At 49.1% G+C, this 23,354-nt stretch overlaps 2 protein-coding genes and 1 long non-coding RNA gene across 9 annotated transcripts in view; 1 reads left to right on the top strand and 2 right to left on the bottom strand.

The window, feature by feature from the left end:
• Positions 1-9,861, bottom strand: part of P4HA1 (prolyl 4-hydroxylase subunit alpha 1) — a 29,360-nt gene extending 19,499 nt beyond the window's left edge. For 3 of the 4 annotated variants that reach the window (XM_036385541.1, XM_036385538.1, XM_036385540.2), the window contains exons 1-5: positions 9,780-9,861; positions 3,973-4,089; positions 3,076-3,172; positions 1,135-1,286; positions 310-447 (exon numbers count right to left, since the gene is read on the bottom strand). In XM_036385541.1, coding sequence (XP_036241434.1) covers positions 310-447; positions 1,135-1,286; positions 3,076-3,172; positions 3,973-4,060 — 475 coding nt within the window. In that variant the 5' untranslated portion in view covers positions 4,061-4,089; positions 9,780-9,861. Of the gene's footprint in view, positions 1-309; positions 448-1,134; positions 1,287-3,075; positions 3,173-3,972; positions 4,090-9,171; positions 9,263-9,779 lie in introns of those variants that run through there. The other variant, XM_036385539.2, reaches the window with a different exon arrangement.
• Positions 9,862-10,633: 772 nt separating this feature from the next.
• Positions 10,634-22,128, top strand: NUDT13 (nudix hydrolase 13). Of its 4 annotated transcripts, none has more exons than XM_036385215.2 (9): positions 10,634-10,655; positions 16,429-16,539; positions 17,397-17,536; positions 18,040-18,147; positions 18,406-18,512; positions 19,352-19,477; positions 19,697-19,808; positions 20,991-21,145; positions 21,699-22,128. In XM_036385215.2, the coding sequence occupies exons 2-9, from the start codon at positions 16,457-16,459 to the stop codon at positions 21,891-21,893; spliced, it is 1,026 nt and encodes a 341-aa protein (XP_036241108.1). In that variant the 5' UTR covers positions 10,634-10,655; positions 16,429-16,456; the 3' UTR covers positions 21,894-22,128. The 4 variants fall into 4 exon arrangements, with proteins under 4 accessions (XP_036241108.1, XP_036241109.1, XP_036241107.1 ...); XM_036385216.2 differs by lacking the exon at positions 10,634-10,655 and adding an exon at positions 14,473-14,745 and having other exon boundaries at positions 21,834-22,128; XM_036385214.2 differs by lacking the exon at positions 10,634-10,655 and adding an exon at positions 14,478-14,745.
• Positions 17,613-19,719, bottom strand: LOC118688008 (uncharacterized). The gene is made up of 2 exons (XR_004980428.1): positions 19,652-19,719; positions 17,613-18,302 (listed from the first exon to the last, which is right to left on the bottom strand). It is a non-coding gene; the product is annotated as an uncharacterized LOC118688008 (long non-coding RNA).
• Positions 22,129-23,354: the final 1,226 nt, after the last annotated feature.

Below are 23,354 nucleotides of genomic sequence, written 5' to 3'. Positions count from 1 at the left end.
AAAATACTTGTTAAAATGCATTATGTTGTATAATAAACCTAGGCATCTGCCAGTGCAACACAAGGAAAAAAACCCCAGCCAGGCAAGATTTTATTGCTATTGATTTTTATTAGAAACTATTAACACTAGATTATCTTACCATAACTAGAAGAAAGATGCAGATTTCAACCAAAAAAAACCATTTTTTTTCATTAATTTTAGGCAGCTCAACCCCTTCCTAATGTTCCCTTCAGGCTGAGCAGTTGAACAAGGTGGAACAGAGCAAACAATTTGCAATCAGGACATTTAGGAAATGCAAATGGCTCTCACCTGGCAGGTTCCCCCTGGAGAGGGTGTCTGTGTCCAGGTTGTAGGTGTCCTGCAGCCTCAGGAGGGCCTTGGCTGCCCCAGTCTGATCCTCATCGTTGGGGAAGAACTGCCTCTGGATGGTCATGTTGGAGATAAAGCCTGGGAAAGGCAGGGAAACACTGCTCACCTCTGTCCTGGAACTGGGTGAGCTCCCTGCCCCAGGGAAAGCCAAAATCCACCTTCACACAGGCCTGACCTGAACTCACAGCACAGGCTGCACAGTTTGCATTTGGTTTGGGTTTTTGTAAGAAAGCAAAGGAGAAATCAAAAATAAACACTTTTTATTTACCCCACCCCTTCAGAAGGGCTTAAGACACACTGGTGCAGATTTCTGGCTGGCAGGTGCAGAGCCTTTTCTGTTGCCATATTCAGCCCCTCACACAGCAACAGGGAAGCTGAGTGTGCTGAATCCTTATCAGAGACTAAGCCTTTTCTTTTTGAAAGCTCTGCTTTCTTATAATTCCTTCCTACAAACCTCCATCTGGTATTAATTAGCTGTTGAGACAGTCTCCCAGGTCCATTATAACCAGCCTGGCTTCCTTTTGCTAAGTGTCTTTCACAGTCAACTATTTCATGTCCTGCTCCTTGCTAAAGAGCTCCCACTCTTGCTGAAGAAAAGAGGCAGCAATTAAGTGTTTACTACACTAATTTAGATGAGTTCCACAAATGCTCAGTCTCAAAAGCAGATTTGCAAATCTAATCCAAGCCCTGACATGTGAAAGGCAACAGGCAAGCACCTGCAGTGAGCCAGTGATGCTGGATTGTGCTGCAGGCACACACACTCACCATCTGACATGTCCTTGAGCACCAGGCTCTCCAGCTCACCCCACTCTGTGTTGAGCCTTTTCATCAACTTGAATGCATTCACAGGATGGCCCAAAAACCCCTCTGGGTCTTTTGTGGCAGTAGCTGTCAGCTGATCCAACTTCTCTGCCCATCTAGAATGAAAATATTCATTAAAGTCTCACAGAGGTCTGGTGCTGTGCTAGAGAACTGATTGCAAACTACTCAAATGTCTTCACCAATAAAAAAGCCAACCAAAATTGCAAGCTTTGCATTATCTATACTTAGAGTTCTTCTAAAAGGAACAAGAAGGGCTACTTCCTTTTCCTTTATTAAATCTTCTTCCTCAGCTGCAGCCCAAGTCTTGTGTTGCTCTTGCAGCCCCGTTGGAACCCTGCTGGAGGAACTCCTTCCTACAAGCCCCAAAAGCACAGTGCCAGCACTTCCATTATGAGCTGCCATGCAGGACTAATCAAAAACAAAGCTTTACCCACATTTGCAATCTTGCAATCATTCCCTTTTTCTCCCTAAGGCTTACAGAAAGGCAGTTCAATACTTGGCTCAAATTGTTTATGTTTAGACACACATTACATCTGTGAGACACCCCTTGCCTCTCACCACAAAGCTCCTTTCCATGCTGAAAGCTTGGATGAAGCAACATCAGGAGATCTCACAGCCCCAAATGAGGAGCCCAGACCCAGTTTCTGGTGCTGCAGCTCCAACTCAAACTTCTCTAAGTACCACTAGTCATTCACAACCCCCAAGGTGCCCCAAAACAAGCACAGATGGAAAGGGGGAAAAGGAGAGGGGGAAAAGGAGAGGAAGCAGCTGTACACCATGAAGAGGTGCAGGAGCACCCTGCAATGAGGCTAAGTTGATGTTGAGGGGCCCCACCCCAGAGGGAATCCCAAAGTGCAGCAAGAAGGCAAACCCAGAGTGTGCAGCCTGGAGGGGGCTGTGCCCATCAGCTGGAGCTCCTCCTGTTCCAGGACCTGCTTTGCCTGGCTGGGAGCTGCAGGCTGTACCTGGCAGGGAGGGGCTCACAGCTGTCACAGGTGCCTCTGCTGCCTCTCCCCACTGCCCCTGCCTGTTCTCCTGCACTCTGCCAGCCCCCAGGGGATTTCCAGCAGCCACAGCAGTGAGGGGCTCCCTCCAAACCACAGGAGCTGCTGGGGACCAGCTCCAGCTCAGAGCAAGGCCAAGACTGAAGGAACCAACTTCACCCTGTGCCTTCACGTGGCTCAGGGTCAAACCCTGCCTGCATTTCCCACTGCAGGAGCAGCTGCCAGTATCCTCCAGGTGCCAACACACAACGCTGGCATTTTTTCCCAGTTTCTTTTTAAATGTCCATGACAGTTACTTAAACCCTCCTGACCTCCCAGGGAGCACCTCTGATAAAATGAAAACAGAGCTGCAACAATAAGCTGTGCTTACACACTCTGGGATGCCCTGGCACAATTCCTTGTTAATTTGTAGCTGTAAAGAATCTCCTTGTAACATTCCAAACCTGGCAGCAATTCCAGGCCTGTGTTTCAAGTGACAAAGAGGATCTTTCTTCCTGGGTGGTGGAACACCAGAAAGTAACACACAAAGGCCAAGATAAAATCCACTCCTCCATCTAGGACTGTTTCAACACCCTCAAGACAGATTTATGCATATTTGTGAAAGCAAGGAAAGCATCCTGTTCAGTGATAAAATATGTTTATTTCTAGCTGTGATAAAATCTGACACATTGGGCTCTGCTCCTCACATGGTCAGGTCTTATTTATGCACCAAGCAGTGCTGAAAGGGAACAACTGACAACAAACACCCAGCAAAACCTGCTACTTTAAGCTTTGCCCCAGAGAAAAAATTCCACACATTTAATCAGCCTTAAGGAAGCACTTTTTGCATAAGGATGGACTCAAATGATTGACCATTAGCATTGTGACACCAGCTGCTTACTTTTTGATCTGCTCCAGCTTGCTTTCCTCTGCTTTAATGTAATCTTTGAGTGACACAACCAGATCTTTTTCTGTATTAATTAAGTCTGTCATATGACCTAGAAAAAAATGAGTGTGATGAGTCAAGGAGAACCACAAAATCCTGAGAATTAAAGGCATTTTCCTCTCTTCTACTTCCCCAAAAGTCCTTCTGCATTTGCTTAAACAACCCTGAAGGAGTATCTGAGCAAGGCCTTTTTTTTTTTTTTTTTTGTTTTGAAGGAGAAAATCTCCTGCTGGACCAAGCTTGTTGCCATGGATATTAATGTAATACTGCATATTTATTATTAGAACTAATTTAGGATTCATTTGGAAAAGGAAATAGTTTGCCACAGAGTAATCTTTCATCCAAGCATACATAATGTAGAGCAAATAAAGAGAAAGCTACAGATATACACAAAGCCTTTGTGTTTGATACACACCACTAATCCAGGGCTTTATTTTTAAGGTTATATCCATGACTTCAAGGGCTCCCTGGCATTAATTAATAATTGCTTCACCTCCTGCAAGCAGGCAGCTGAAGTGGTTCAGCACAAAGGGGTGCAGTGCCCAGACATACTGCACCATGATGTGCCCTTGGCAGCTCACCACCCCCTTCCACACATGTGCAGCACCAAAATTCTGCTGCAATTCCAATACCCTTAGGAATAAATAGTGAGTACAAAGCCTAGCCTGGCTCATTAGACCACCCTGAGCTTAAAGCTCATTTCTCCCCAAAGAAAAGCCAATAACATGGTAAGAACTAGGAAATGGGTTTAGTTCTGTACCAATTAGGGCCTTGGATGATTAACACATCCTTGCAGAATGAGCTTTGAGGGCTCTCAAGAAACTCTTTTGGCTACACCAAAGCAGTTCTCACCAATGGAAGTGAAGAAGTCCGTGTGGGCACAAGAGAAAGGCAGCAGAAATCCCAGGGCTAGGGCACACCAAACCTTCTTGAATGCCATTGCTCAACAGCTCTCACCTCACCACACACCTGTGAGAGAAACACAAAGAGGTGAAAAGCCCTGCTCACCAGAGAGTGAGTGCACCTTCAGAAGGGGCAGCAGAACCCTGGCAGCCTGAGCAGCTCCCACAGACTGAGTCCCTCCTGCTGACTTTTGTACCTGAGGAAAAACAATAGCCCAGGGACAAGGTGTTCACCAGCACTCTTCTTTTTGGCATCTAAGGCACGCTGCAGGTAGAGCTGCTTTGCAAAAAGCACTGAAAGAAACCATCAAGCACTGAAAAAAGCCCACAACACCAATTTAAAATAGTCATTATCGAGTTCATCCACTCAATGGGAAAAACAAGTTTCCTTTTTTCAGTCAGAAAGATGCCAGTGGAGCAGGTCTGAATGAAAACCCACATGAGCAGTCCAGAGAGGGAGTTCTGTGCACGCTCCTGCTGCCTCTGTGGAGCCAAGCTCCACACCTGACACAAAAGGCAGCTCTGTCTGTCCCTGGATGCTGGCTGAGCACTCACAGGCAGTGCTTTCTGCAGGGCCAGCTGCCAAGCTCAAGCCTTTCAGGATCCTGATCCCTTCAGCAGCCCAGCACTGCCTGGCTCCTGCATACTTTAGGAGTAATTATGCTGTCGTGGAATTCACAAAGTTTGCTTTTTTCCCCCCAAACAAAAGCTTAAACTCTCACGTATTGTAGCTGGTCAGAAAAAAAAATGAGCTCCAGTGCGTGGAGAAAATTGATTTACAGCTCTTCCAACAGCTCAACTAATGAAGAAAAAAAAAAAAAAACAAAGGAAAAAAGCAACAAGCTCAGCTCCAGGGTAGTTTGGCCTGTTTAGGGAAGAAAGCAGCATAACCTTAATCAAGCAAACAACAGGTGTGGTATTCACACCAAAAAATGTGCAAACATAACCAGGGAAGTTCAAAAGCTACACCCAAATAAAAACCATCCCAAGCACAGGTGCTGGTACCAACAGGAACACATCCCTGGCTCTGGAGTGCAGATCTCTCTCCCACTGCACCTGAGGTCAGGAGGCAGCTCCCTCCTCTCCTGCCAGCCCCAGCACTGCAGCAGGGAGGCTCTGGGCTTTGGGTTTCCTCTGGGGCCTGCCTGCCTGCCTGGGGAGGGGGCAGGAGCAGCACAGCTCCACTGGCACCAAGAGCAACAGCAGGAAACACACACGAGCCCAGAAAAGCAGCACAGCCTCCAGCTCTTGTAAAGCACCCAAAATCTGCCAGACCACAGCTGAAGGGCTGATGCATTCTGGCACATTACAACTCGCCTTCTGCCTGGGAAAGTGAGAATGTGGACAGAGAAGGCTCCTGGAGTGCCTCTTTCCCCCTCACCAATGCTCCAAAGCAGCCCTGCTGTCCACAGCAGCCTTCCTCACCTCCTCCTCCCCACAGGCAGCCAGCAGGCTGTTTCAAACATACCTCACAAAAACCCACTGATGTCCACCTCCATTCTTACTGAAAACACCACTCGGCTCCTGTTTCACCCTGCAGAAAGCCAAGTGCCTCCTGCTCATTGAGCACTCGAGCCAACACATCTGTGAATCGGTGACAAAGCACAAACAGCTTTACTACATCGTAAATATTTGCCAATTTTATCAGCACTGGGAATGCACTGAGCTATTTGTTTACTGCACTCAGTGAAACACAAGAGAAGCTTCAGAAAGTTTCCTTTTTTGCTGTATTAATCAAGATGAAACTTTTTCAAACCACAAAGAAAACCAATAAACCGAATCACCAAAAAGGTGAAGAAAACAATGTTTCCTCTCCACTACTCTCTTAGTGACAGTGTTCCATCCTGGTTTTTCTCTTCTCCAGCTGCCTTTGCAGCCTGCTCCAGCACCAGGCTTCTGCAAACACTGTTGCAACCTTTATTCCCACCTCCTTATCTCCACAGGCACACAGCAGGAGTGACTGCCACAGCCACAAAATGCAATGAGGGCAACTCCAAGGAGGTACAAACACAAAGTTTCTCACACTTAGGCACTAGAAGAGGCTGCCCAGAGGAATTGGATCTCCCACTCTTGGAGGAATTTCAGAAGGAGCAGAGCTTTCCAACCACTGCAGCGGGACCAGCCACAGGTTCCCAAATCAAAGAAAACACAGCTCAGTTCGTATAGACACTGGAAATCTCCCAGACTCACAGGCTGCCAAGTAAGTAGGCTTTAATTTCTTCCCATTGGTGACATGAAGTAAAACAAGATGAAAATCCTCTCTCCATTATTCCTGTCAGTCTCACCCTCCTCCTCAGCCATGTCTCACAAAAATGGCAATTGAGCATCTCGGGGAGGAGGGGATCTCTGCCCACACAGGGAAGTGGGAGTGCAGCTGACAGCTCCAACACAGGAGCTGCCTGCCTCCCCTGGGAACGAGCAGTGACACAGCAAAACACCAGCAGGGGAAGGGGGGAACAGCACAGATACAAACACATGGATTGAAGGGAAACAAAGCAGCAAGCAGAGCAATGGCACTGCCAAGAGCAGCACATTCTCTGAGCACACAACAAATTTCAACACCACCATTTCAACTGATGTAACTTCGAGGGGTTTTTCTGGGGACTTCCCAGAGTTCAGCTCTGCTTTACAAGTAGAAAGGTGCAAGCAGGCAAGCGAAGAGAGCTGCAGAGTGACACATGACACAACCTCATCACAGTCAGGTCCCATGCTCAGGGACCAAAGGCTGAAGATGCTCATTAGCCAAATCTCCTTACTGCCAGCTCCAAGCTCCCAGGTGCTCACCAGGACTGAGAAAACGGGATAAAAAATGGAAACTGAGGGGCTACTTCAACATGGAATGGTTCTAACTCAATTCCAAACCAGCTTCTTTATTTAGGTGAGGAGTAACTGGCCTGCTCAGGATGAAGGCCACTGCAGGGCCAGGAGACAAAACTCTATCACCAAGACCCCCAACTTTTGATTAGAAGATGGGTCCATTCTCACAATCCTTACTGGACCCCACTGTATGTAAAGATAATAATAAAACCCCTCGACCAGTTAAGCTGAGCTTAGGAGAAGATGGAGCCAGAAGTGATAGCTGCTCACTGCCCTAAACCTCTCCTGTCTCAAGGACAACCCAAGCTACAGCCTCATGACACAATGTGACCAAAAATACCGCTGAAAAGGAAAGAACTCTCCCAAAATAAGTACTAAGAACATTTAGCTGCCATCATTGCTTAAAGGTCTCACAGGACAGAGGCACCAGAATCCAGTTCCCAACTCCTCTAGCATGTTCAAAGGCTGTTTTAAAATGAAGATCCAAGCAGTGAGAGAAGAAAGATTTTCTACAATTGCTGCTACCAAAAGAACAGGGTGCACTTTAGGCATCCTTTAATGCCAAAGTTACAGTATTTTATATAAATGAAAAACATTTATATAGAAACATAATAAGTGATGAGAATCAATTTCAAAGTCAAGGACAGTGTTCTACCTATCCTTTACTCCCAAGACTGAAGACAATCCTTACTCATGCTGAAGACAGAGCAGTTGTATGCTGATACAGAGCAGTTGTGTTTGTACAGAGATTTATACACAGGGAACTGAAGTGAGTTTTGCCTTGGTTTCCTCCAGACTAAGGTGGAATGGACACAGCCCTCAGAGCCCACCTGTTTGAACTTTCCAGGCCAAGACAAGGAACACTGGGGATGGAATAGAGCAATTATTTTATTAGACACACCAGGCAGGAGGCTCTCCTTCTGCTCAAGGATTAGCTGAGCAAATACAGAGATATCTAGGAACATTTTCAGATATTAAAGTGATTGAGGGAGCTGGGGGTGCTCAGCCTGGAGAAAAGGAGACTCAGGGGTGACCTTGTCACTCTCTACAGCTCCTGAAAGGTGCCTGTGCTCAGGGGGGGCTGGGCTCTTTCTCCAGCACTGACAGAACCAGAGGACACAGGCTTAAACTGCACCAAGGTTGGATATTAGGAATAAGTTTTTTACACAAAGGGTGATAAAGTTCTGGAATGGCTGCCCAGGGAGGTGGTGGAGTCACCATCCCTGGATGTGTTTAAAAACAGACTGGATGTGGCACTGGGTGCCAGGGTTTAGTTGAGGTGTTGGGGCTGGGTTGGACTCAATGATCTTGGAGGTCTCTTGCAACCCAACCCAGAGATTCTGTGATTCTGTGAGTTCTAAAGAAAGCAGGACAATGCCAATGACTACTTGGACTACTTGGGTTCTTCCACTGAGTTTACTCTTTTAAAGAAAAAAGGATTGCCTTATCTGTATCAACCTCAGCATGAAGGCATGGCTTTCCTGCTATAAACCTCTGCTTATCCTCACTCCTCCCAAAGTGGAACTCACCACCTGTCATTTCAGTTTGCCAAACTGCACTGGGCACTTTGCAATCTATGTGCAAGCCCCAAAAATTACAGCTTTTAAGGCTAGATTTTAAAGCCTTTCATAATGGAACAGCATTTAAATCTGCACAGGTCAGAGAGCTGGCTCAGGAAGAAAACAAAGAGAAAGAAAGTTAATGAGTACTGGTTGTGTCAGCACATACTTCAGAAGCAGTGCAGAATACTCCAGGTCAAATCAGTTTGCTCCAAGGCATTAAAAGGAATCCAGCAAAGGTCCGAGGAGCAGGGCAGTGGGACAGGGAACATCCCTGTCCCCAGAGGCCAGTCTGGTTCCCAGACAAGCCGGGAACTCATTACCTTGACTCTCCGCCCCTGGCAGAGCACCGTCTGCAGCCCGAGCCAACAGCCCCTGGCGCTGTGGGGAGCTGCATGGATTCACTCGTGTAACCAAGTAAATAAATGCCTTTCATTCACTAAAACCTCGAGCGCTGAACTTTTACTGGTAAGTAAGTGAACACTTCAGCACTCTGTATTCGCCTCTTACTGAAGCCAGAAAAGAAGTGAAACTGAGCGCTGGGCAATCCCGAAGGATCTTCCCTATGGGAGCAGGCAGCTTTTCAGGCAAACTGGAAGATTTAGTTTAAATACACGTGACATTTTAATTATATATAATTTAGTATTTGTATACTTATGTATTTTCTTCTACTATTTATTATGTTTTTATTATATTCTTCAGCATGCTGAAGGCTCCAGAGTTTCTCCTGCCAGTCAGGCTGGATCCTATCAAAACGGAACGGTATCACTTACTACAAAGGCAGATGCAAAATTCCACGTAGAGCAGCTGGCTGAGCCCAACCCAAAGCAGCGGCGAGGGAAACCAAGGCAAGCCGCGTTCCCCAGGGCGCAATCCCCGCGCACAGCTCACGCCGAGTAACTTTCCATCGCTCCCAGCGCCGAGCCGTGCGCTCGCAGCTCCCGCGGCCGCACGGGCAAGGCGCTCCAGCCGCGGGGCCACCGAGCGGGGCCGGAGCCCACCTGCGGCACCGGAGCCGACCCGGCCGAGGGGAGGACAACTCCCAGCTCCTAGAGGAGGAGGAGGAGGAGGAGGAGGAGGAGGAGAGGGAGGCGGCGGCTGTGTTTAGTCTGCCAGCCGCGGGGAAGCCGGCGCGCCGGCGCCCTCCCGCCCCCCTCCGGAGGCTGCCGGCTCCCGTTACGTAAGGGCCGGGAACCCCGGCCGGCAGCTCCGGGACACCGGCCCCTGGCCGCGGGGAAGGCGGGGGGCGGCGGAGAGCTGCCACGTATCGCCCCCACCCACCGCCGCCCGCGCGGCAGCCGCCCAGCCCCACGGCTCCCTCCACCCGACCCACCCGCCCGGGCACCCTCACGGCCAGCGGGACGGGGCAGCCGGGCCTCACCTGAGCACGGGGGGCGGCTGGGCGGGGGCGGCACCGGAGCTCCGCGCTCTGCCTGGGGGCTTCACCCACTGAGCGCGCACGGCCCCGCCGCGCCTCTTATAGCCGCGCCTGGCCACGCCCCCTCAGGCCACGCCCCCCGGGCGGCGCGGCCCGCGCGCTACGTGAGCCCGGTCACAGCGGCGGGCACCGCACCGCGCATGCGCCACCAGTACCGCCGCATCTCCACGTGGGTCCGCCCGGCCCGGGGACACCGCGCACGTGGGACCGCCCCGCCGGTACCGCCACCGGCCCGGGGACACCGCGCACGTGGGACCGCCCCGCCGGTACCGCCACCGGCCCGGGGACACCGCGCACGTGGGACCGCCCCGCCGGTACCGCCACCGGCCCGGGGACACCGCGCACGTGGGACCGCCCCGCCGGTACCGCCACCGGCCCGGGGACACCGCGCACGTGGGACCGCCCCGCCGGTACCGCCACCGGCCCGGGGACACCGCGCACGTGGGACCGCCCCGCCGGTACCGCCACCGGCCCGGGGACACCGCGCACGTGGGACCGCCCCGCCGGTACCGCCACCGGCCCGGGGACACCGCGCACGTGGGACCGCCCCGCCGGTACCGCCACCGGCCCGGGTGCTGCGAGCTGGGAACAAGCCCCCCGGAGAAGGAGCTCGGAAGCACGGAGCCGGAGAGGTGTTTTTGGAGTAAAACTTGCCACAAAAGGCCCAGAACACGGCCCCGCACCTTGCTGCCAGGGCAGCTGGGCTCAGCATCACGGAATCAATCAGGCTGGAAAAGAGTCCGGGATCATCGAGCCCAGCCTGGGCGGGCTGTGCTGCAGCGCTCCGAACCTTCTCAGGCACTTTAAAAAGCTGCTTGGGTGAGTTTTGCTCGGAGAGATCGATGGTGCCGGGCTCTTTGCTTTCTAGGGTTTCATAAATAAACTGGTTGTTTGTTCATTCCTGCAATTCAGTTGGAATCAGAGACATTCCCAAGCATTTTTCCCTCTTTATATGAGGGTTTCAAGGCAAGGATCACCTCCTCATTAGCATAGCCAGCCTTCCATCTTTGCCCTTTCAATTGGTGGTCACTCCCAGCTGGAAATCTTTCACAACAACAACAGAGAGCTGGCAAAGCCATAACAGGGCCAAAACCCCCCTCTAATACACATTTTTATCAGGGTGACTGCCCTAAAACCACCTCGTCCAGAAGAGGGACCTGGAGGCTGCAGCTGAGATTTCTCCCTGTACCAAGACTGTCACCTCAGCTCCCAGCCAAAGGGACAAAACCTCGGGTGTTCTGTTCCACAGATGTGTCCACACAGCTGACAGCAGAGCAGGAAGAAGGCCAGTTTTTAGTGGAACTATCCATCAAAAAATAAGCCTTCCCTTCCTCTCATTCTGGTCGCCTTCCAACAGAAATACAACTCCTACAACTAGCAGGAAACTCTGGAATGTTATCCAAGCTGAGGCATCCAGTTAAAGCCCCATTATCCAAAGAGTCCATAACATCTAGCCAGAGATTTAACAGCAGCTTCTAGAGATTTGGCAAAACCTCACACGCTGCAGAGGCACAGGCAGATTTCTTCAAGCGAGGTCTGCTGCTTTCTCATCCTCTTTTGCACTCTGCAGATATTTTTAGGAAGTGAGGCAGGCAGTGGGGGACACCAACAAGTCCATCAGCACGGGGCTGAAGGCTCCAGCTCGTTAGATTTGATTAATGAGGTTGCTGAGTCACATTTATATCAATCCACATTAGCTCAAAAGGCCCAGCTGATTAAAAGGTCCATCATATACACAATAGACACGATTCTAACTTCAGAGAAAAGCCAGATTTGGGTGGTTTGAATCTAAAATTTAATGTTAGAGGGGAAGGCTACTCATTAGCTTTCTCTTTAAAGAAGTGGTTTGTCTTTCCCTAAGCTTGTCCTAAAAAAGGATTTTTTTTTTTCTTTCCAAAAAGTTCCTTGTGGCTTGACCACAAGTTTTTGATGTGAATTTGCTGGTTTCATGTATTTAAGGCAATTAACAGTTGTTTTACAAGGGCCAGCTGTTAGCAATTCTAATGCTTATTTCTGCTTATTGGGGGCAACTGGAGATGCACAAAACAGAAAGAAAAAGCAAGATTAGTAGTATAACCATTATTAGCCTGGAATTACATTTTCCAGCTGCTTTTATGGCTTGGAAAAATCTTTTACCAACTCTATACCCCAATATGAGTATTTTACAATAGAAAATTAAAGAAAAATAATATAGATTTTAGATATAACAGATTTAAGATTAGATATAATAAATTTAAGAAAAAGAATAATTTTAGCAACACAGGACCAAAGATTTACCTTGACTTTGTCCATGTAAGAGAGGATGTTCCTACTGCCTGTGTCCTTTTTGCCTGCTCCTTTGGTTTGCTCTTACTGCATCAGGAGAGTTTCTGGGATTCATTTCCTCTGGGGCCCTGCCAAAGCTGAAATTGGTAAGCTACACAAAGCTGTCAGAGACTCATTTTTGTGTCCAGGCCCTCACTCCCAGGATTGCTCCCAGCACAGGGGTACAATGTCTGCAAGGGACTGATATAAACAGTTTAGAGATGCAACTCACTCAGCTTGGAGCCCCAAAAATGCTTACAAAGAAACAACTCAAGTGTCAAACCAACAGCTGGCATTTGTGCTCCTTGAATTAAGTGAATAAATGACAAGCAAGCCTCTGTTTTGAAATCATCCCCCTTGCTGACATGCTGCAGAAATATCCAACAGGCCAACTGAGGTGTGAACCCTGGGGGAGGAGGCACAAGGGGTCTCTCACAGATTGCTTGGCTTGCCCCAGGTCAGGCCAACAGAAAGGCAGACTCTTATCTCATTTCTTATCTCCCTGAGGCACAGGGCTAGGTAGGCATGGTTGGGCTAATCCAGCCCGTGGGGGTTTGAGCTCACCTAACAAGGAGAGGCCAGAGCACTGCCCTGGGGTGCCCTGGCTTTTAGTCCTTCCTGTGACAGGGAGCACTCACCAACACCTGGCTGCTCTGGGCTCAACCACCTGGAGAGGCTGGCCCCAGGTTTGATGGCCCAAGCATCTCCCCCAGCTGCTTCCCTCTAAAGCCAGCTCTTCTTGCAAGATCCATATCTGGGGGCACTTAGGGTCAATAAATCTGTTAGTTTGTTTTAACAGCAGGGTGGATACTTCCCTTAGAGATTATATTTCAATCCTTTATCTTATTAAGGGAAGATGTGTTTTGTCCATTAATCCAATTAAGCTCACTGGATTAATAAAGACTGGGCTTGCTCTGTTTCAGGAAGCATAAAAATAGCAGTCAAGCATAATTAAAGCTAAACTTGTAAGTAACTCTGGTAACAAGAGCACTATTTCCCTGGATATTCTGTTTATTATTTTTACAAGCTATGCTCTCAGATTACATGACGTGAATTCACGATTAGAACAGCTCAATTCATGACCAAAAAGCAACAGGCTGCCCTGAAAACATTTACTTTTTGTATGTTTATAAAATTCTCTTTGTGCTAAATATAGTCAGGTAGGCTCCAACCCAGAATAATGTTTTTAAGACTCGAGAGGAATCTGTTGGATTGCAAAGCAATGAAAGTGATTTGTCATTATTCTGACTTGCCCTGGCACAGGCTGCTCTCTGATCAGAGCTGTTAAATCCAGCTGTGGGTATTTGGATGCTGGAGCACTGAACAGCTCCAGCCTTTGGATATATCCAGCTGTTGGAATCTGAAATGCAAGGAACAGGCTCTTTGAGCCTGTAAACCAAAGCTTAAAATTAAACACAGGATTTGATCTGAGACCTTGGAAAAACTTCCAAACTTAAGTGCTAAAAGCAAAAATGTAGATTTATAGTTTAAACCAAAAACACGTTAAGCTAAGTAAAAAAAAAGTTTAGAGTTGTAAAGTTTAAGATATAAAAAAATAATTACAAAAATAAACAAAAAAAAATTAAATACAATATTATAAGTTTATATGCCATAACATAATTAACTAAAAAAGCTTACAATAAAACACAAATGCATAAAACAAAATATTTAAAGGTTAAGTAAAAAACATCAATATCCTTATTAACAATATTTTATCCTTATTAATGATATTTTATCCTTAAAAAGTCTTATAACTAAAAATCTTGTAACCTTCTAAACCATACCATAACAACATAAACGAAACTCACCCTTCCTACCTATATAAAAAATTTAATAAAATGAACTACATCATCAAAAATAACTCCAAAAGTCCCATCTCAAATTCCTTCCAAAATTCCCCACAAATAAATGATCACAAATGGTGCCCCGTGTGATTTTTGGCATCTTTTCCTATCCGAGGACGTGTGGTCCTTTACTTTAAACAACGCTCCCGTGCTGGGGATACAAAACCCAGTAGAAGCTTGGGGCGGAGGAAAAAAGAAAAGGAGAAAAGAGAGAGAAAGTAAGGAACAGGAACACGCTCCAGCCTGGCCAGAACTACAATTCCCAGCGCTCCCGGTGCGGGAAGAGCGGCTGGAGCGCAGCGGAGGGGTCAACCGGGCTCTGCCGCTCACCGGGGCCAGCCGGGCTCCGCCGCTCACCGGGGTCAACCGGGCTCTGCCGCTCACCGGGGCCGGCCGGGCTCCGCCGCTCATCGGGGCCAGCCGGGCTCTGAGCTCACCGGGGCCAGCCGGGCTCCGCCGCTCATCGGGGCCAGCCGGGCTCTGAGCTCACCGGGGCCAGCCGGGCTCCGCCGCTCATCGGGGCCAGCCGGGCTCTGAGCTCACCGGGGCCAGCCGGGCTCCGCCGCTCACCGGGGCCAGCCGGGCTCCGCCGCTCACCGGGGCCGGCCGGGCTCCGCCGCTCACCGGGGCCAGCCGGGCTCTGCCGCTCACCGGGGCCAGCCGGGCTCTGCCGCTCACCGGGGCCGGCCGGGCTCTGAGCTGACCGGGGCCGGCCGGGCTCTGAGCTGACCGGGGCCAGCGCTGCTTCCGCGCCCGGCGCAGTAAGTGGGGAACGCGCGGGGAAGGGCGGCCCGACCCCGCTCCTGCCTCCTGGGGTTCGCCAAAACTCGGGAATCTCTGGGAGTTTTCATGGTCCCAGCCAAAGCCTGGCGCGGTGGTTGCTAGGGAGGAAGGGGTTAAACGCCTGTCGCGCTCAGATCGGGGCACAAGCGCTTCCCTTCGTCCCAGCCGGGGACTTCGGTGCCGCTCGTTCCGGTGCAAAGGCGGCGCTCCGGGTTCAGCGCCGGGAAGCTGGCACGGCGGGCTGTGCGAGACGCGGGGGTGGAGAGCGACACACACAGGGCTGTCACCCCACCCAAGCCTCTGTGACACGGGCTGGGTGGCACTCACCGTCCTCACAGGTGTCGGCACCAGCGTGCCCAGCTCCCACTGCTCCCAGTGGCTTCCCCAAGGCATTGTCCCGGTCAGCTGAGACGGTGGGAAAGGGGGATATGGCAAAGTCTCCACGTGCAAATAGGAACCTGTGCTGAGGCACCTCTCGGGCTGCCATCACTGCCCTGTGCTGAAGGAAGAGGTCTCAGTCTCTTCCTGGCACCTCTCGGGCTGCCATCACTGCCCTGTGCTGAAGGAAGAGGTCTCAGTCTCTTCCTGGCACCTCTCAGGCTGCCATCACTGCCCTGTGCTGAAGGAAGAGCTCTGAGACTCCTCCTGGCACCTCTCAGGCTGCCATCACTGCCCTGTGCTGAAGGAAGAGCTCTCAGACTCCTCCTGGCACCTCTCGGGCTGCCATCACTGCCCTGTGCTGAAGGAAGAGCTCTCAGACTCCTCCTGGCACCTCTCGGGCTGCCATCACTGCCCTGTGCTGAAGGAAGAGCTCTCAGACTCCTCCTGGAACCTCTCGGGCTGCCATCACTGCCCTGTGCTGAAGGAAGAGCTCTCAGACTCCTCCTGGCACCTCTCGGGCTGCCATCACTGCCCTGTGCTGAAGGAAGAGCTCTCAGACTCCTCCTGGCACTGTCCGTGTGTCTGTAACAAAGCAAAGGGGACTTGCTCCATAAAGGGTTTTGTGTTCTATGGCTGCAGAGTGCAATGTTCTCAGTGACCACCAGGGATTGTACACCACAGTTCACTTTCGTCTCGGGTCTCTGGCTATTTCCTGACATCCTGAAGCCGAGGTCAGGCTTTCAGCCTGGGCTGAAAACGTGCTGGGATTCTTTGGCACAAAAAGCGTTCGTAGGTGGAGAGGATCCCACTCAGCTGCAACTGCTGTCCCCTGTCTAGCTCAGGGAATTCTCTTCCACAGCTGATATTTTGTCTTTTACTCTCTCCTGGCATCAGTGCCTTTCCCACAGATCCACTGTGGGCTGCAATAGGATGTGTGGTTGGATCGAGGCCATTGCAACTGTGTAGGAAACCAGCAAAAGAGCAGCAACGTTGTCTGCCTTTTCCCCAGGGACACAGGGATTTGGGAGAGGAAGGTCTAATCTAGTCTTAGAAGCAAGTTCTGTAAGAGCTGTGTACACTCAGAGGTGGAAACAAACTGAGGTATCTTTAAGTAGTCTTAAAACTGGTCTGAAATGGAGTTTGAAGTGTGACTGAAATGATCATTTTAGAAAGCAGATTCTGCAGATGCTGTGAGAGGGAGATTTACCTGGTTATTGCACCTTTTAAATCAAATTTAACCTTACAAGGCTGCTGCATTACATTTTATGCTCTTTTTTTAGGCAGAGACACCAGCTGTAAGTGTTGGTTATGGCTGCAGTGTATCAAGCACTGCACAGGAGAGTTTCCTCCCTTGCCTGCAGGTTGCACTCCACCTATGTGAGAAAAATGAGGTAAGTTCTCATCTGATTCCTGAGTACTGGGAGGCCAGAGCTTGGCACAAGCAGCCCTACCTCACCCTGACCCGGGGGTTAATCCTTTACCAGTTCAGCCATCACACAGAAATAAATGCTTTGTGAGCTCTGTGAAGTGTAACAGCCAAGGCCTCTGGGCTCCCTTCACCACTGGTAAGAACTGCTTCTCTCAGGCTGAAGCTCTGTTAATGATTGCCTGTCCTGCCTAGAGGGCTCCTACAATACCAGGAAGACTTGAAGTGGTGCTGCTCACCTCTTTTTAAATACTGCTCCAAACAGCCTGGAAGGAGAATATGCTGACACCCTTTTTCCAATGATTTTTTTTTTCCTAACCCAGCTCCAGCCAGCTGTGCCCTAAAACTTGGTTTTTACCCCTCACATCAGTGTGACAGGTACAACATAACACATGTAGCCTGAGGGGAACCAGATTCAACAGCAGAAGTGCTCAGCAAAACAGCATTTGGAGCCATCCAAATGCACAGAATATTCCAAGCTGGGAGGGATTGGGGTGTGTAAAGGGAAGATCAAGGTTTCCTGCAGCCTTCACAGCAGACCTTTTGGATTGAGAGACTGGGTTACTGATCTTCTTGCATCTCCAAACTTGAGGGTACTCATGTGGTAGGGAAGAACTGCAGTATTTTCTGCCACACAAACTTCACTAGAGGCTGCAGTCCACCAAAGAGTAACTCAGCTGTCAAAACTCTCCAAGCACGTGGAATACCTGAAATCTGATCTGCCCATTCAGCTCCCTGCTCTGTGCAAAATAAAGGCCTCCAAGTAAGAAATCATCTCAACACGATCTTCAATTCATCTTCCCAATCATTTTCTCACTGCAGATACTTAAATCAGTTAAAGGAAGATGACAGCCTTTGTAGACAAGCTCAGACCTCAGGAACTTTCTACCTCTTTCACAATCTCTCCCCCTTCCTGCAGAAAGTTGGGAAGAAATATTTGGTACCACAGCTCAGTGCAGCAGGTAAGAAAGAAATCAGTGCATCCAGAAAGAAACACCAGGTGGAACACACAGCTGAAATGAAACAGACACACACACATGGTATCAACCTGATCTGTTCTGAGGTGATCAATCAGGTTTAAACATTTGGGACTGTGCCTTTTGAAGAGAGAGCTGGCAGGAAAACAAACAAGGCTTTACTGACAAATGTCTTTTTGGTGTAATGTAGGAAAAGTTTTCTTTGAGAGAAAGCTATTGGCTGGTGCAGGACAAAACCAATGGACAGCTGCTTCCCAGGCATTGCAACATTGGGACCTTTAGCCTGACATGGTCTAAACTTCCTAGAGCTTAGGAGCAAAGCCAGATTTTAGTTTTCTACCTGTGTGGGATCACTTGTCTGGTCCCCTTTCACACATGGGCATTCTGCCTTGAGCCAAGATTGCCTGTGCCTTGAAGATCCAGAGAGCAAATCCGGAGATGTTTTTGCTTTCATCACAGCTTTCTCTCCCCCTTTCCCTGCTGTTCAGAGATGAGACAGGTTCTGGAGAAGCTGCAGGAGGCCGAGCAGTGGATGGAGAAGTCGGTGCTGATCGGATGTTCGGACGAGCACAGGCCGCACTTCGCGCTGGATTTAGGTTGGGATGACTCCTCTTCCTCTCCCACCCCTGCCAGCACCAGTCTGATGCACTGGGATGGAGGAGATCCCTAATCCTTGGGAGGACCTGTCCTGCCACTCACATTTGGGAATGCTTCCCCTGATGTGGTTCACTTCCACGGGAACTCCCAGAAACTGTATATTGGAACAGCACAGAGTATAGAATTGGAATAATAGTAATAATAGCTGAAATTTATGAGATCAAATTTTCTTTTTTTCTTTTTTTTCCCTTGAACAGGAGCCTTGGATAAATCAGTCATTGAGGCAGAACTGCAGGGATCATTTACTGACCTACGAAAGGCTCTCTTTGTCGTGGACAGGAAGGATTCTCCTTTGCTGGCTTCGGTATTGGACAGGGCTTTTTACTTTAGGGAGCTGTGATCTCTAACATCAACCCTTCTCCTCATCTCCCACATTGTTTTATGATCTAATATTGTAGAAGTACCTACTGTACACTTTCAGGAACTCAGATACAGACACACTATAAATTACAACAGTTCTCCCAAATTTGTAGTCCCAAAAGGAAGATGCAAGGGAAAGAGAAACAGAAAAGTGACTTAAAAACGACTGCACTAATTTCTGCCATTTAGCTGAAATGTGCTAAATCACAGCAATCCCAGTTTGTCCTCAGCTCAACAACTATCAGGCAAACTGGGAATCACAAGCAAACTTACACATCTTCTCTGAGAGCTGCTCTTTTAAACCCTCTCCCTTACAAGCTGCTGCTCTGCAGATGCCCTGTGTTTGGAAGGCCTAAGAAAAGGCCTGTGTGTGAAAATCAGCTGTCCTGACCCATGAGGAGAAATAGCTCATGTTTCCTTTCCTGCTCTATAATGTTTGTGATGCCTGGGCTATTTTTCAAGAAGATATTCAGGGCTGGAGACTCTTTAGAATAGTCCAGCTCCCAGTATAACTCCCATTATGTCCCAATAAACAACAGCCCTTGCCCACCTCCCCCAAACACTCAAATTTAGAAGCAGCAAACATGGATTACAGAATCCACTTTTCAAAGCACTGCCCATACTTCATTCACCTTTCTGAGGCTTCCAAAGATAATCAGAGTTTATCCCCATGACTGCACACAAAGCATTATTCAGGGGGACTGCTCTGAATTATTTCTTCCCCCTAGGTGTGTATATATATATATATATAAAAATGAGGTTTGTGCTCCTCTGTGTTGGCAGGCCCAGTCTCTCCTGCGGTGGCACGATTCCCACCAGTACTGCAGCAAAACTGGGCAGCCCACTGAGAAGAACCCAGCTGGCAGCAAACGTGTCTGCCACGCCAGTGGAGTCACTTACTACCCTCAGGTGAGCCCTGGCAGCACAGGACAGGGACACAGGGACACAGGGACAGGAGGGCAGCGCTGCTGGCTCACCCCTGGGGGGAGCAGGAAAAGGGATCTGTGCCTAGCTGGGTACTTTGTCTTTAGTGGTCAGCCAGTGACCCTCAACCAGCCAGGAAAAGCAAAAATTTGCACTTACTTGTTTTGTCTGAAGCCCTTGTTTTGCTTTGGGTGCACGTGGCAGGTGTCTCCAGTGGTCATCACCCTGGTGTCTGACGGGAGCCGCTGCCTCCTGGCCCGACAGCCCTCGTTTCCCCCGGGCATGTTCACAGCTCTGTCAGGCTTCTGTGACATGGGTGAGTGCTTCTGATCCAGCACAGTGGCCCTGGGCATGCAGGGTGTGGGGACATCTGCTGGGATAAATCACATGGGATTCCATTCTCTTCATGGAGGAAAAAGCCCCTTTTTTAGTCACACAACTTGTTTTTATACAATTTTACAGACCTTGTGTGTGACTCCAATTGGATAGTAGCTTTCTTGCTAATTACTTTATTGGTAATTTAAAAGTTGTTACCCTCACTCAAACCACCGGTGTGTATGTGCAGGAAAAGTTGTTTGTGAGAGATAGTTTTCATTTTTCTGTCCAAAGGTGTAAAAACAGTTCATACAAGTGCAAGTTGGTTTTTACCCAGGAATAGATTGTTATGCTAAGGAACTGCTCACACCAGAATTCCTTTCACATGGAAACTTGCTAAATGCTGGCTTTGACAAGGCCAGCCAGCGACCCCAGGAGAGCAGGCTTGATTCTATGAAGCCTTTCTTTGTGATTTTTCTACCTTCCTGCAAGAGACATCAGCCATAATCTCTGTTCACAGAGGAGGATGGACACACAGTGAGCTGTGTCCCCATCCCCAGATGTGTTCAAGGCCAAGCTGGCTAAGCCTTTGAGCAGGTTGCTCTAGCAGGTGTCCATGCTGATATCAGGAGGTTGGAACTAAATGATCCTTAAAGTCCCTTTGTACCCAAACCAGTGTGTGATTCTGTGATAGCTGGGAAAAAAAAAAAAAACACAAAACAAACCAACATTATATCTAAATAGATCGGTGTTTGCATGCAGACAGAATTCAAAATAGCTGTTATGTACCTGAAGGGAATGGAATTATAGGTGTCTAGCAGTTGTTCTAGTCCCTGATAGCAAGCATAGGCTTTAAACTTGCTGGGTTATAACCCCTGATCCTTTTAAAATCCATTTTGTGGCTCATGTGGTCTGGCTTAGATGGAAAACTACAGACCTCTCATTACAGGAGGGAAAATGGATTAAAATTGAATTTTCCACCATCTGTATGTAGATGGGGCCAAAAATGTCTGTGGTGTCTATCAGAGGTTGATGAATTTAATGGAGCATCCCGCCAGCAAGTGTTTCCAGGACAGCACAGCTGCAGCTCCTGCGGGTGGGAATGAGCGTGTCCTGCGTTTCCCTCTCCACGGTTCGCGGCCCTGGGGCCGGGCCGTCCTTGCCTAACTCCGGTCGGTTCTAGGTGAGAACGTGGAGGACGCAGTGCGGCGAGAAGTGGCCGAAGAGGTGGGGCTGGAGGTGGAGTCGCTCCGCTACTCGGCTTCGCAGCACTGGCCCTTCCCCAGCAGCTCCTTGATGATTGCCTGCCACGCCCTGGTGGGAGCGCAGCGGGCCGAGGTGAGCGCCTCGGGCTCCCCGAGCTATTCCACGGACCGCCTCAGGCAGCAAAGCCTCCTTCAGCCCACAGAATTTAGTTAGGAGAGCATCAAACCCTCCCTAAATGCAATTTTCCATTGGCTTTTTCGGCAAGTGCAGAAGAAACTTTGAAACAATCCCATCATCTCCTGTTGCAAGGTGCTAAACTTCACTCAGGTCACTGTATACACAAGCCCAGAGCCCAACACCCCTGGATTTTTCCCTCTGAACTTTGCAGAGGAGGTTCCTTCACATATTTGCCATAGAACACTCACATTCCACCACGTTAATTACTGAGCTCAGCCACTTTGCTTTGCCACGACAGAGCAGGGTTGGTTTGTGGCTTCCCTAAGGAAGCCAGCACAACAAAGGACTGGTGGATAGAAATATCCTTCCCTGGGCTGGCATCAGTGCCTAATTCAGGCATGGATGTAGCACTCTGGGCATTCCAGAATGGGGTCTCTGTGGAGGCAAGGTACCACTGCCCACATCCAAAGCTGATTTGAGAAACTGGTGCCCTCTGAATTCTTTCCAGATCAGTCTGGACACTCTGGAGCTGGAGGAAGCCCGTTGGTTTGGCCTGGAGGAAATTGTGGAGGGTCTCAAGAGGGAGCCCAGCTCTTCCAAGCAAGATGATGGTCGTTTTTTACCCTGGTTCCCTCCCAAACAGGCCATTGCTCACCAGCTGATCCGTGAGTGGCTTCAGCAGCAGACTGCCCAGAGAGCTTAGACATGGCTTCATCCACTCTGTGATTCCACCAGAACTGTCACAGCTCCACAGAAAAGCTTCCAAAGCTCCTGGAGGCAAGGGCTCTGTCACAGTGAGGACAGCACCACACTGATGGCACTCAGACACACTGACCTACAAAGGTCTCTGAGCTGATCTGACAGGCCCATGTACAGTGGATCACCTCTGAGATCCCGTGGTTTGAAGTAAATACAATAAAATTCTTAGTTCCAAAGCATCCAACTTGTTGTGACCAGCTGTCACTGACCCCATGGCACCAATGTCCCACTTTCATCCATTTCTTCTGTCTTGGGTGGACATTGAATGCACCCTTCTTCCCAGAACAAAAATAAAGGGAGAGTGGCACTTTCCAGTGTCTCTGTTTATATGGATCTGGGAGAGCTGTCAGAAACCAGAAGAAAAGCCACTGCCTGTTTGCTCTCCTTCTCTCTCTTCCCTATCAATCTTCTGGTTTCATATAAAATACCCAATTTTTTTTTTTTTTGTAAATATTAAATGGGCTTCTACATTTTCCCCATTGGTAAAACAGTTTCTTCTGTCCCAAGAAAGAGAGAACAGAGCTATCTGGTGGTGGAGAGGGGAAGAGCAAGACTGCACATAAGCATTTCAGAAGACCACAGTTAATGCAAAGGTGACAGGAACTGCTACAACAAGAACTGCACTCAGAACAGAGAAAAATCTTGAAAGGATCAGGGCCTCTTACCCTGAGGCCAAAGCCTGAGCCTTGCCTGGAGAGCTGGTCTGATTTCACTGATGAAATGGTGCCTCCTCTCTGGAGGGAGAACAACAAGGGAACCATCTGGACAAGGAAAGCTTAGTGGAAGAGACACTTGAGGGAAAGGATGTTGGATCTGCTGCTGACTCGGGCTGACAGTCCTTTCTGCCTGCTTGCTCAGAGCTCAGAGGCCAAGACTGCAAAGCCAGGTGCTTGAAGGGGACGGGGAAGTGTCCCTGACTGCCACCACTGGGATTCACTGCAGGTGAGCAGAGGTAAAAATCTGCAGTCCTGACACCTGAGCAGCAAGTCAAAACATAAGTCTTTCACACCTTTGAGATACACTGTGTTTGCTTGGGTTACTTTTACTTCAGGAGGCTGGGAGGGGATCCCTTCAGACCATGGTGGCAGGTACAAACACCCTTCCTGGTATTTTAGTTACCAGTGAGAGAAAAAGTCTTTTCAATCTACTCAAATAGGGAATTTTTTGGTAGAGCTAGAACAGCTACAAGATAATAATCACATCACATCTTTGGAAAAGCATTATATTTTAAACTGTTTTATCAAATCCTCAATGCAGACCCTTTTGACTTAGTTATGAAACAACATTGGTGGCCTCCATTCCTAGCAGGAGTGATGATAGGTAGTACCCAGCCCTGAGCAGGACAGAAAAACAAGGTGAGGGACATCGTCCTCACTTGCATTTGCCTCAGAAATCTGTCTGAAGC

This window comes from Molothrus ater, chromosome 8, assembly GCF_012460135.2.
Source record: "Molothrus ater isolate BHLD 08-10-18 breed brown headed cowbird chromosome 8, BPBGC_Mater_1.1, whole genome shotgun sequence".
Taxonomy (NCBI): Eukaryota; Metazoa; Chordata; class Aves; order Passeriformes; family Icteridae; genus Molothrus; species Molothrus ater.
This window is presented reverse-complemented; position numbering and strand designations above follow the sequence as displayed.

Excerpts from the sequence above, each read along its gene's own strand:
- NUDT13 (XM_036385215.2), top strand. The coding sequence starts at position 16,457 with ATGGCTGCAGTGTATCAAGCACTGCACAGGAGAGTTTCCTCCCTTGCC. Across the intron at positions 17,537-18,039 it reads ACCACAGCTCAGTGCAGCAG|AGATGAGACAGGTTCTGGAG; the intron begins GTAAGAAAGAAA and ends CCTGCTGTTCAG. Across the intron at positions 19,809-20,990 it reads GTCAGGCTTCTGTGACATGG|GTGAGAACGTGGAGGACGCA; the intron begins GTGAGTGCTTCT and ends GGTCGGTTCTAG.